This window comes from Galeopterus variegatus, unplaced genomic scaffold (genome assembly GCF_000696425.1).
Source record: "Galeopterus variegatus unplaced genomic scaffold, G_variegatus-3.0.2 Scaffold587, whole genome shotgun sequence".
Lineage (NCBI taxonomy): Eukaryota > Metazoa > Chordata > Mammalia > Dermoptera > Cynocephalidae > Galeopterus > Galeopterus variegatus.
The window spans coordinates 353,716-366,776 of record NW_007726698.1 but is presented as its reverse complement, the minus strand read 5'-3'; the positions used below and the strand labels follow the sequence as shown (position 1 = coordinate 366,776).

Genomic DNA, 13,061 nt, shown 5'->3' with positions numbered 1-13,061 from the left:
TCCCAAGATTAACAAAAAAAGCTTTCCCACATAATTTTAAAATGGAGTTAATAATTTGTCAATATGCTTTTGTAGAAGGACAAAATATTAGCCCATCACTGGCCACTAAAATTTTAGAGAAAGGCACTCTCATTCACTAGTGGCAGAGAATGCAAGCTGACGTCAGCTTTCTAAAGAGCATTTTGACAGTTTAACATCCCCTTAACATATTTTCCTTTGACTTCAGAATTTTTCTACTGTGAAATTTATACTAGGAAAATTATGAACATGCATGAAAATTTAGCCAATTACATTTTCAGCAGCATTGTTTAAAATGCTGAAATACTGAGAATAATCTATCTATATATAAAAAATGGATTGATTAAATATATTACACTACACTAAAATAGTGCTACAATGTCCGTTATAAAGAGGGAAGAATATACAAGTGGTCTTCAAAAAGTTCATGCAAAGATTTGTATTATCTTTTAATTCCACTTTTCCATGAACTCTCTGAAGTACTCTCCTTCACTCTATTAAGATAGACGTTATAAATATGTAATTATTAATTATTAATAGTCACTAAACGTCAACAGTTCTCTACAAATGTTTTTAAAGTTTTAAAATTTTTTCACTATTTTTTTTATTAGCTCCCACAAATAAGTGAGAAGATGTGGTATTTCTCTTTCTGTGCCTGGCTTATTTCACTTAATAAAATTTTCTCTAAGTCCATCCATGTTGCTGCAAATGGTAGTATTTCATTTTTTTTTTAAAAGCAGAGTAGTATTGCATTGTGTAGATATACCACATTTTCCTTTTCCACTCATCCCATGATGGACATTTAGGCTGGTTCCAACTCTTGGGTATTGTAAATAGAGCTGCAATAAACATGGGAGTACAGGTATCCCTTCAACATGATGATTTCCATTCCTCTGCATATATATACCCAGAAATAAGTAAATAAACGAACTGGCGGAGCGGGGAGACACAACGATCACAATTCCTTAATTTTGTTAAGACAAATGAACAGATATGATGTTGATGTGGCAGAGAGGGAAGAAGGAGGGAGGAAAAGGAGGAATTGGTCAAAGGACATGAAAATCAACTATATTGTATATTGATAAATTAAAATAAAATAATTTTTTTCACTATTTTTTTAACACTACAACATTAAAGGAAATTCTAAAAAAAAAAAACATAAAATTACTCATAACTTTATCACCCATGCATTATTTTCATTTTTCAGTATTTTCTTCTAATTGACAGACTTGTGCACACATATTTCACAGTCATCATTGTGTATACATGCTTTTTTCCTGATTTTTTAGTTTCAAAAATTTAAAACATCTGCCTTGATAATAAACATAAACATACTTATTTGTAATAGCCGAACCATATTCTATCAAGTTATTATACCCAAATTCAGCTCTTTCACTTAATGATGAACATTTAAAGCTCTAAATAAAGGTTTCTAATCTTTCCTTTTAATAAAATACACATACAGCTATAGTCTTCCAATTATTCTCTTAGTTTCCTGTGAAAATACTCATAGTTTATAACAGTGAATTGACAATTTATCTTCTAAAGATATCTGCTAGTTTGTAGACCCTCAATTCAAGGGCTGTATTTATTTTTTTGACTCCTATCTCAACTAGTGCCTAATTAAAATCCCAGTAAATAGTAGGTGCATGAAAAATATTTGCTAAAATATTGAGAGAAAAGGATTTAGAATAATTATATAATGCCATGAACAATCTAAGTTTAGTATTTTTCCCCATAGTCTCACCAGCATAGGAATTTATAAGAGAAAAAAATTATTTTTCCTAATTTCTAGAAATAAATTGATATCTCAATATTACTTTCATTCATATTTAGTTACTAGTAAGGATGAAATTTTTCCCATGCTAGCTTATTCTCTTGCATTGACTTTTATTATTTCTACTAGGATCCTGCAAAGATATTATATTAAATGTTCTGCAAATTTTCTTCCCATTCTATTATACTTTTTGTTTCTATATGTTGTTGAAATTTTCTTCATCATTTTTTTATTGCTTTGGGTAACAGAAAATTGTTATTGTACAATAATTGGGATAACTATTCTATATTCTACTCCTTTTTTCACTTTTATAGATTAATTCTCATTGACTTGGTAGTAATGATATATGGTTTCATGTGTCTGTAAGTTCTTTACAGTGTTTTTAAGCAGTTATTAAAGAATGCTTCCTATGCCTATTGTTTTACAGGGCTTATCTTAACATACCAAAATGTCATACAAAAGATGTTTTAAAAACCGTTTATTTACTTATTATTACATCTTTGAAATCTAAATATTATATTAGAATATAAAAGATTGCTTATGGTATCTTCAACTTACTTTTAAATGGTCAGCAAAAAACAAATGTATATGTATTCAATGAATAACTCTCAGATTTTTTACAGGTGAGTGATTATTCAGAATAAAACAGAGGAAAAAGACCGCTCATTTATAGGTAAATATGAGATTTTAAAATATTTGCTCTTCTTATGAAACAGATAATCATTTGTTAAATGTATTTACCCATATATAAGAATAAGCACCAAGCTAAATATGCCTCCATTTACAGTTTTATTGCCACATGATAAAAGAGATTTCAGAAAAAGACTTACCTGGCTGAGTTTCTCCATATGTGCCACCAAAAGGGGAAAACGATGAACTAGTGTTGAGTCATTCTCTGTGCTAACTTGTTTCACAATTGATCGTAGCAGTACTTCTCCATCATATGCAATAGGGAAGATAGAAGTCAGCTTAACAGAAGTGTGACACAGAGCTGACATAACAGCTGCAAGGAGTCGGCTGCTTGACGTCTTGAAGTTTGCTTCTTGGATATCCTTTTAAAAACAAAAATATGCACCCCCAAAGAAATACTGCATTAACATAATCCATGTTTCTGGATACAAAAAAGGTAAACAATCATTTAAATCATACGAAGACTTTCTATTACTCAATCATTTAAATTGTCTTGCTATAGGATAACATTACAGAGATACTTTAAAACACAATTATTTGTTCCTATCTCATGAAGATGAAAAATTAAGTACGGTCAAGAAAAATCAGTCTCCTGCCCTCCAGTAAATGAGAGTTTACGTATGTATATATCCTCACAATCATAGGCACTATTTTCGAAGGAAGGCGTCAACAATTCTTCAATCAGAATACATCTAAGGCATTTCCAATAAGCACTGAAATTATTTTTCTCAAATAATAAGTAATGTGAAATGTAATTCTGTGCGACTGCAACATTTCGCTAAGGTCACAAAAACACGTCATCACATTCCACAGTTTATTGAGGAAAATTAGTAGCACACTTGTAAAATTTTATAATAAAATATTAAAACTTATCAACATGGGATATCCTAATCCACAAAAATCATGTATATATTACTTAGTTCATCAAACATTTGTGTTAGAAAGTCAACATTCCCTAAGTTAAACCAATGTTTGCTAAATCTAACCTGTTCAGTAGTGAAGGAAGAAAACAAATATATCAGACTGGGAAGGCTGAGAGTGAGAGAGTAATTAAGTTGTGCACTAGTCCAGGCAATAATCTTGACCCAGGAAATTGAGTGGTAAAATACACTGCCTTACTACATAGATTCAAAGTTGTGTGGAATGTTCTGGTGATGATAGTGAGTATTTTGGGGGGGTGGGGTGAAGTGGGGCTAGGACATCTGGCACAAAGTTGAATAGAAGTGGTGAGAAGAGACACCCGTGTTTTGTTTCCAAACTTAAGAGAACATTCAATATTTCATCATTAAGTAGAATGTTAGCTATAGATATTATGTAGCTATTCTTTACCAGACTGAGGAAGTTTTCTTATACCCCAGTTTGCTGAGAATTTTTAATCACTAAATAACTGCTAATTTTGTTATTTAAGTACTCTTATTTTTTTCTGTAGTTATTGAGAGGATCATAAAATTTGCCCTCTTTATTGAGATAATATTAATTTAAAACTGACCTTGAATTTCTAAGATAAATCCCACTTTGGTAATGATACTTGCATATTATTTACAATACTGCATTTGACTTGATAATATTTCTAAGAACTTCTATATTTCTGAGTGATATTTACTTGTACTTTTTTCTTGTAATATCCTTTGTTAAGTTTTGGTATCAGGATAAGGCTAACCTCATAAAATTAGTTGGGAAGTGTTGCCTCCTATATTTTCTGGAAGAATTTGTAATAGATTGATCTTATTTCTTTCTTAAATATTTAACACAAGTCTGGGTGTGGAATTTTCTTTGTGGGAAAATTTTTGATAATGAATTCAATGTTTCTAATGGACATAAGACAATTCAGAATTTTCTATTTCTTATTGTGTCAGATTCTGTTAACTTACATTTTTCAAGGAATTTGTCCACTTCCTTTAAAGTTGTAAAATTCATTGGTATAGTTATCCATAATATTCTCCTATCATTAGTTCCATCTGTAGTGATATTCCCTATTTAATTTCTGATAATGGTATTTTATAGTTTTTCTTTTTCTTTCTCTTCCAATAAGGCTTGCTAGGAGTTTATCTTTTTTTTTTTTTCCAAGAACCAACTTTTAACTGTTAATTGTCCCTATTTTCTATTTCATAATTTCTGCTCTTATCTTTATTACTTCCTTTCTTCTTACTTTGTGATTGATTTACTTCTCCTTTGGCTTCTTAAGGTAGAAGCTTAGATACTGATTTTAAACCTTCCTTCTTTGCTAGTATAAGCATTTAAAGGTATAAATTTCACACTAAATAATGCTTTAGCTACATCCCACAAGTCATAGTGTTACATTTCTACTTTCCAATGTAAAAAGTTTTTAAATTTCCTTTGTGATTTCTTCTTTGATCCACTGGTTACTTAGAAATACTGTCTATTTTCTAAATATTTGATGCTTTTCTTAATATCTTTTGCTATTGATTTCTAATTTAATTCTAGGATGGCCTGAAACCATATTCTTTAGGATTTTAATCTTTTGAAATTTACTAAGACTTATTTTATGGCTTAGCATATGGTCTATCTTGGTGAAGATTCCATGTGTACTTGAAAAGAATACATATTCTGCAGTTGCATATTCTATTTTATAAATATCAATTAGATCCAGGTGGTTGACAGCATTGTTCAAATCTTCTACATCTCTGATTTTCTTGTCTAGTTGTTCTACTAATTACTGAAAGAGGAGCACTGAAGTCTCCAACTATCAATGTGAATTTGTCTATTTCTTCCTGTCAGTTTTTTGCCTGAGGTGTTTGAAATTCTGTGATTTGGTTTGCATACACATTTGTGAAGGTTATGGTTTCCTCACGAATGAATGAACGAATGAATGAATGAATGATGTTGCATGCCTGTTCACTCAGCACTCTGGCCTTCCTGTCCTTGTATACAAGGAGGCCACAAGGGCCGCCCTTCTGATACTGTCCTCGCTCTCACATACTCACTGTTGTTTTTTCTCTTTCTCTCTCTCATACACACACTCACAAAGAGATTCAAAGAACAAATCAGCAGCTGCACAAAGTGGCTGCCCATTTTATAACCAAAATATGATAAAGAAGATAGCAAAAACAAATTTTCAATTTTTTCAATTTTGATTAGGCAAGTCACATACACCAAACTGATTTCTTAATTTATTTTTTATAAAAGTTAAAAAGACGGGGCACTGCAATTAATTTTCTTGAAGAGCATTAAGCAACATATCAGATTTCAATTAACATTTCAAAAACTTTAATTACCTGATCTAAACAATTCAGGAGATCACAGAGGCAAGCCCACTGTAAGGCAGGAGTTGGGTAGAAAGAATGAAAACAGGCAGTAAAAGTATTATGACACTCCTGAAGGACAGCTTCTAGGAGACTCAAGGGTTGACTGAGATATCCTTGAGGATCATTATCCAACTTCACCATACAGTGATCAACTCCTTCTGACAAAATTTTTCTTAACAAAGTTCTGGTTTTTCCAATACATTCTGCTAATTTGCTAGTTTCTTCTACAACTGCTTTTCCTGTAGCTTTGAGGGAAAAAAAGCAAAAGTAGAACACTAAATATGCATGACAACAATCTACATAATTCAGTAATTTCCTATATATCTAAAAAATCACAGGCTTCATAACCTAGACGTGAAACAATTTATAGATTTAGTGTGGTCCAAATTTTTTTTTTTTTAATCTGCCTGAAAAAAAAAGTGGTTTCAGCATTTACATCTAATCAGTTATTCAAAATATTTCTATTTGGCAGAATTTGTTTAATAACACTCTATTAGAGTATGGAATTTTAGCCTACTATGACTTTTTGTTATCAGAATGACATGTAATCTATTTTATTCTATATAAGCTAATACACAAGTATCATAGCAAGCTGACTTTCTCTTCTCATTTCAGGATCAGCTTAAAGGTGGTGAGGGATCTTAAACTCTTGGTTATCTCTGTGTAAACCTTCTCAATGTCTCAAATGTTTTTTCCCAAAAGTCATTAACAAATTCATCTTACCTGACACTGGATAAATTTCACAGGTATAGACACGCAATAGCCTCAGACAACAGGTACCCACAAAGCGCAGTCTCTCTAAATCTAGAAGTGTAGCTGTGAACTGGAATCCTTTTAATCCTCTAAGTTCTTCAACTCCTAAGACTAATGTAGTCCAGCTCCAGTGAAGAATACTCAACAATGACTCAAAACATTCCTAATCCAGAATATGAATAAACAGACAACAATTAGTTCAAATGATACCAAAGTTGAATTGAATGGAAAGATAATGACATGCAACTTCAAAATTTTATTTTGAATTTGGGGGGGTGGGCTGTCCATCATGGGGATCCAAACCCTTGACCTTGGGGTGGCAAGGCTGTACTCTAAACCAATTGAGCTAACTGGGCAGCCCTGTTTTTGTTTTTGTTTTTCCAGGGATCTGAACCCTTGACCTTGGTGTTATAATACCATGCTCCAACCAACTGAGTAACCAGCCATATTTTGAACATTTTTATAGCCCAAATAATAGACACTCTTATACTTCATTTACAAATTACCATTAAGAGTATCTGAAGTTTGACAAACAAGATAAAGTAGTTAGGCACTTATAAAAAAAATTCTTCAATATTTATCTACTTATAAATATATTTTTAAGTTTCCCCACTACCAACCTGTGCTGTTTATCACAGAAATAAGAGAAAAATTGAAGACACTTATACATTTTTACTAAAAAGGAATATTAAATATATAGTAACTGTAGTAAAAAATAAAATTTAAAAGCAAGTATTTTAATATTAGATATCAGTGACAGTATGATGATACAAACTATATACCAATTTTTGATAAGTTAACAGAAGATAAAAATTGACTAGAAAATACTAAAAAAATCTTGTCTGGATTTTTAGAAATTCTAGACTATGACTTCAGAGTGGTGGATTTTCTTTGTGGTTCCAGCTGGTCTGTAGGTTTTACCTCGCGTACATGATGACAGATACTATGTGAACCTCAAAACAGAGCACTTATTTCCCCACCCTCACCAAATCCTAGACCTCTGGTAATAGTAAGACCAAAAGTGAGAGTTTATAGTATAACTTTTTAAAGAAATGATTGAATAAGTTTCTTATGTAAAGATTACAATTACCTAATAACCACAAAACCACTTACACATAAATACAAAAGGATTACTAAGCACAGAGAAAAGAGGTCACTGAAAAAGACATAAGAGAGTAAAAGATCCGTATTTAGATCAAAAGATACCAAACTAATCTTAATACTAAAAGGATACAAAGGTACCAAGGAGCCAAAGTTCTTGCAGTCTCTTATTCAAAGCACACTCTCTGTAAACTGCCGTAGCTTTTTTGGAAAGTCAAAATATATCAAAATTTAAATGGGCATAGTTCTAGTAGAAATATGCACATAAGTAATAAAGAACACATGTATGGATGCTCATTAAGCAAAACGTAATAGCAAAAAATGAGAAACAAACTGGTTGTTTGATAGGAATAGGTTTGAATAAATTAGAATACAACCATTCTGTGGATACTATGTAAACAGAAGAGACTGATAAAGAACAAAATGTATTAACAGGGAAAGATGTCCATGGTGTATACTATGAAATATTTAAAAGATGAAAACCATAAGTATAAAAAACAAACAAGAATGATCTACAGCATACTGTATGTACACACTAAGCGTCTGTGTGTATAAAAATGGTCTGAAAGGACATACATCAAAATGTAAATAGTAGGTATATATGGTAAAAATGGGGGAATGGAGAAAAAGCTTTAATATACTTTTAGTATAGTTTTATCCCTATTCCACCCCATTCCTACCAGGGATGTGCATTAATTCTGAGATTTAAAAAAACAAACAAAAAAGTTCTCCTACGCATTTTACCAACATGAGAAACTATCAGCTACATTAACAAATCACATTCATATAGTGCTTTACAGTTCAAAAAGCATTTTATACCCTTTATCTCATTAGAAATTCAAAATAATGCTATGATGTAATCTAATTTGCATAAGAATCCTCAATTAATAAATAAAAGAGCAAGAATTTAACTCAGACTTCCTGAGCAGACATACTATGATCTTTCAATTATATCATATTGACTTTCCATTCTACACTGGTAACCCCAATAGCATTGTGCATCTTTAAATGTAGAATGGGGATGGTCAAATAGTTCAATGAAGTTCCTAGTTAGATATGCAACTCTTCTACTTAGGTCCTCAAGTATTAAAGTAACACTTTTTTGGGCCAGTGCCATTCTTAACTTTTTACTTTCTAATTCTTTCAGCATAGGCATTCGTACATGACTTATTTTTAAAAGCCATCATTTATCTCAGAAATAGGTGGGCCAAGTCAGCCGGACATATTAAAATCATAGGGAACATCTCTATTTTTCCATCATTTAAAGTAAGTATTATCTTTAGCCTAGAATATAAATGCTAATACAAAACCAAATCTGAATTCATAAAGTTACACTGAGATAAACACTTGGAAGAGTGGCTAAATTCTGAACACCAAAATAAAACTGAGCCCTGAATAGAAAAACTAAAATTTTAAAAAATGGCTTACCACTGAGACAGTTCTCGCAAAAGATCTCTTTAAAATATGTACAGGTTCACTGGTTTGCTGTTTGCCTTTTGAAGCACTGCCATCACTGGTTGGAAGTCTAAAGGTAGTAGACACACATATATTTATGTTGACAAATCTAATGACATTTTTCTTTTAAAAATATACATTTTCGCAATAGTGAAATAATTAAACTATACATTAAAAATTTTTTTTCCAGGTAAAATGTCAATATGGTACATATTCAACCAGTAGTACCCAGAAGTAGTTGAATGCAATTTATGTTTGTAAAGCCATACATTACAAAAAATAACTATAATAAATTGCATAAAAAACAAACAAAAATCTCTTCTTGGGAAAAATGAGGTTTGTAATAACCAGATTCCTTAAGTGATTTCTAGAAAAGAAGATATGGAAGACAGAGAATCAATGTTCTAGAGACATTTCCTTTGATTTTTTTACTGCTTAACATTTTTTTCGTGAGTTTATATCCATTTTAATTCTTTAAAATCATTGCAGATCTAGAAATAGACAAGACACACACATAGGTGTATGCTTCCATACATGTCTGAATTACTGAGATAATTCAAATGCTTAAATAATGTTTAAAATATAATAAATATTATCATAAGAGTAAGCTACTACTTGATATTTCAATTAAAGGAGAAAATTCATCAACAGTAAGGAATTCTCCAGTTTATTCCATCACAAGATGAACCAGAAGTATGACTATACTAAATCAATCAGACCTACATCTAAAGTCTCTCACGCCACCCCAGTTTCATTTCAGCAAGAAAAATTTTATTAGTGTGTAACATTGTGAAATTGGTAAGAAAATCAAAAGATATTAAAAAAACAAGTCATGAAAATACTGTTATTGGCATAAAACAAATAATCTGACTCATTAGGTAAAGTTTAAAATATGCATGATAAAGAAAGTATTTAAAAAGACACAAAACCTTAACTAAATTAAATGTTTTTGTTAAATGTAGCTATATTTCTACCTGTATGTTACAATTTGCTGATTGCTTCAAATAATTTCTCCATAGAAACATAGCACAACCATATTAACTAACTACAAATATGCTAAATACCTGTATAATAACTGAGGTATCTGACCAGCATTAACATCTGTACCATTATTTGATTTCTTTGAACTCTTAAACTGGAATACAACCCTAAGAAGAGAAAAAATAATAATAATTCCAAAAATGACATGATACATGTTTTATTAAAGGAAATAAGGAATTTAACAATAATGTTTTTAAATCTTACATTAATGAAAATTATTAATTTTTAAAGAAAAAAAGAAAAGCAAAAAGTATTGTCTGGATTTTAGTTCTAGCTCTGAGTGTCTTAATCAGTGAAATGAAGAAACTGAACTCCTAGGTGAGTAGCTGTCCTGCCCACTTTCAGCCCCCCATATCAGCTTTAACCAGAGAAGTAAACTTTTAACAAAAGATTTTTACTTACAAACAGTACAAAATCTGCTTGACTACATGCATTATAGGCTCTAGCCTCAAAGTGCATGATATTCCAAGTTTGAATGAACTACGTATGGGAATCACACAGTCCAGGGTCAAAGCAGCTTCCTCAGTTCTAGCACGCAATCAGGGTAAGTTGAAAGGGATATATACCACAGATAAATTTTTCTACAGCAGTCTTTTGGATATTCAGCAACATGAAATTCACCTCATAAATCAGTCTGTCCCTTTTTTGGTCAGCTCTGTTATGAGTTTAACTAAAATGAAATATACTATCATATAACTTCTACCCATTTCTAACAGTTTATGCTCAAGAGTAATAAAGAATAAACTGAATTTCTCTTACAAATGATAATCCTTTCAAACAAATGAATCAGAGTAATAGAGTACAGTATATAGAATGTTAGATTTAGAGTGAATAGATTCCAGGTCCAGATTTGGTTCTGCCACAAAGTAAACATATGACTCTAAGCAAAGCATTTCACTTTTTTGTTTCCCAGTCCCCTGAATATAAAGTGGGGCTAATAACTGCTTCACAAAGTTATTAACTAAGGGCATCAACTGAGATAATACATATAAAAGTGTTTTCTAAACTGAAAAGCACTCTATATATGAAAGTTAGTTTTAAATAATAAAATTTTCCCTACATTTTATTAAAACAATACTATCTCATATACCTGAAGCTTTGCAATTTATAAACTGTCTTCATATGCACTATCAAATTTAGTAGCAAGTATATATTTCTTTTTTATGGTTCCAAACTTCTCACTATCCTTTTCACCTTCCTGTATATACTTTCTAATTTGGTAACAAAGTTTTTAAACAATTTAATACCCAGAAACACATACAAATGCCATCTGGCAAGAGCAAAGAACAGCAGTCCTATTATCTCCCTGTTCTGTCTAAACGGTAATTTGGCATGAGGTTACACAAATTTAATTTTTAGCAGTTATATTATGCTCTAGTCTTACTAAGGTTTTTATGCTACTGAAAGTCCCCTGGGATTTCAAAACAATATCCCATGAACAAAAATGAGACCTGCTTAAGTAGTACTTAAATATTTCTCTTACCCATCATCTGTGGTAATAGAAGCTTGTCCGTGAGATCCACAATCACTGCTGGGTCCTGACACCCGAGCCCATGCTACATACCACCATCCAGCTTGCAGGAGAACTGGTTCATCAAACATCATTGCATATTTTTCTCTGAGAAAAATTGGTGAGTCAAAGACAATGCCTTTGCTCTTCCCTGTTATATATATTCATTTTTTAAAAAAATCCCTTATAAACAAAAACATGAAACTAATTGTATTATAGGATTTTTGTCAAACGTTAAAAACCTTCTATTTTAAAAAGTCTGGAAAGGAACACAAACAACACTTATTGTGTTAAAGTGAAAGAATTATATTTCTTCCCCCTCTTCTTGAATTCTACAACATGCTTAAATATTATAAAACTTTCATATTAAAATAAGACAAAATGTTTTAAATTGATACAATAAAAACCATGCAAATTTTGCTGAAAAACAAAAATCTGAACTTTAGCTTCAAAGTTCTTTTATTCAGCTAAAGTGTTTTGAGAAGTAGCATGTTAAGAAAACAGCTCTGGGTTCAAGGAGGCATGGGTTCAAGGCAGCGTGGGTTCAAGGCCTGGCTTTATGACTTGCTAGCCGGGCAACCTTAGGCAAGTTACCATATTTTTGAGAAGTAGCATGTTAAGAAAACAGCTCTGGGTTCAAGGAGGCATGGGTTCAAGGCAGCATGGGTTCAAGGCAGCGTGGGTTCAAGGCCTGGCTTTATGACTTGCTAGCCGGGCAACCTTAGGCAAGTTACCATATCCTCTCTGTACTTCAGTTTCTTCATCTGAAAATTGGAGTGAAAATAATATCTAGCTCATAAGGTTCTTCTAAGGATTGAATTAATTCAGAAAAGTGTTTGGAACTGAGCCTGTGACACAGTAACTAAACCAAAAAGTCTATTAATTTAGAATAAGAGAAAAGACATGTACGAGAGTAGTTCAAAAAGTTCATGAAAAAATTCATGGTATCTCTGAATTCTATTTTTCCATGGCTTTTTTGAAGTACCCATGTATATAAATAACGGTATCTGCTAAAGTTACACAAAGTTCTAGGAAAGAGAGTGAAAGGAATGTGTATTAGTTGCAGCTGGGACTGAGAGAAGACTAAAAGGCATTTAAGAAAGGAAGAGAATCATCATGAATATATCTGTATGAAAGAAAGTACAAAAGAAGGTTAGGAAATGACAAGGCGTCCTGTTTTGTTAATGCATTAAGATACATGTAGAAGAGTACTGGTTAGAAAGTCCAATAAAAGGGCCGGCCCGGTGGTGCACTGTATAGTGCACCGCTTGGGAAGCGCGGTGGCGCTCCCGCCCGAGGGTTCGGATCCCACATACGGACCGGTTCCCGCTCACTGGCTGAGCGAGGTGCGGGAGCAACGCTGAGAGTTGCAATCCTGTTGCCGGTCCCCGGTCCAGTACGGGGGCAACACTGAGGGTTGCGAACCGTTGCCGGACACAGGAAAAAAAAA

The 13,061-nt window shown here is 32.2% G+C and overlaps 1 protein-coding gene across 1 annotated transcript in view; it reads right to left on the bottom strand.

Annotated features, from left to right (window-relative positions):
- Positions 1-13,061, bottom strand: part of MYCBP2 (MYC binding protein 2, E3 ubiquitin protein ligase) — a 260,417-nt gene that overhangs the window by 118,229 nt on the left and 129,127 nt on the right. The window contains exons 29-34 of the mRNA XM_008570270.1: positions 11,585-11,719; positions 10,125-10,208; positions 9,034-9,130; positions 6,475-6,667; positions 5,722-5,996; positions 2,626-2,847 (exon numbers count right to left, since the gene is read on the bottom strand). Coding sequence (XP_008568492.1) covers positions 2,626-2,847; positions 5,722-5,996; positions 6,475-6,667; positions 9,034-9,130; positions 10,125-10,208; positions 11,585-11,719 — 1,006 coding nt within the window. The remainder of the gene's footprint in view (positions 1-2,625; positions 2,848-5,721; positions 5,997-6,474; positions 6,668-9,033; positions 9,131-10,124; positions 10,209-11,584; positions 11,720-13,061) is intronic.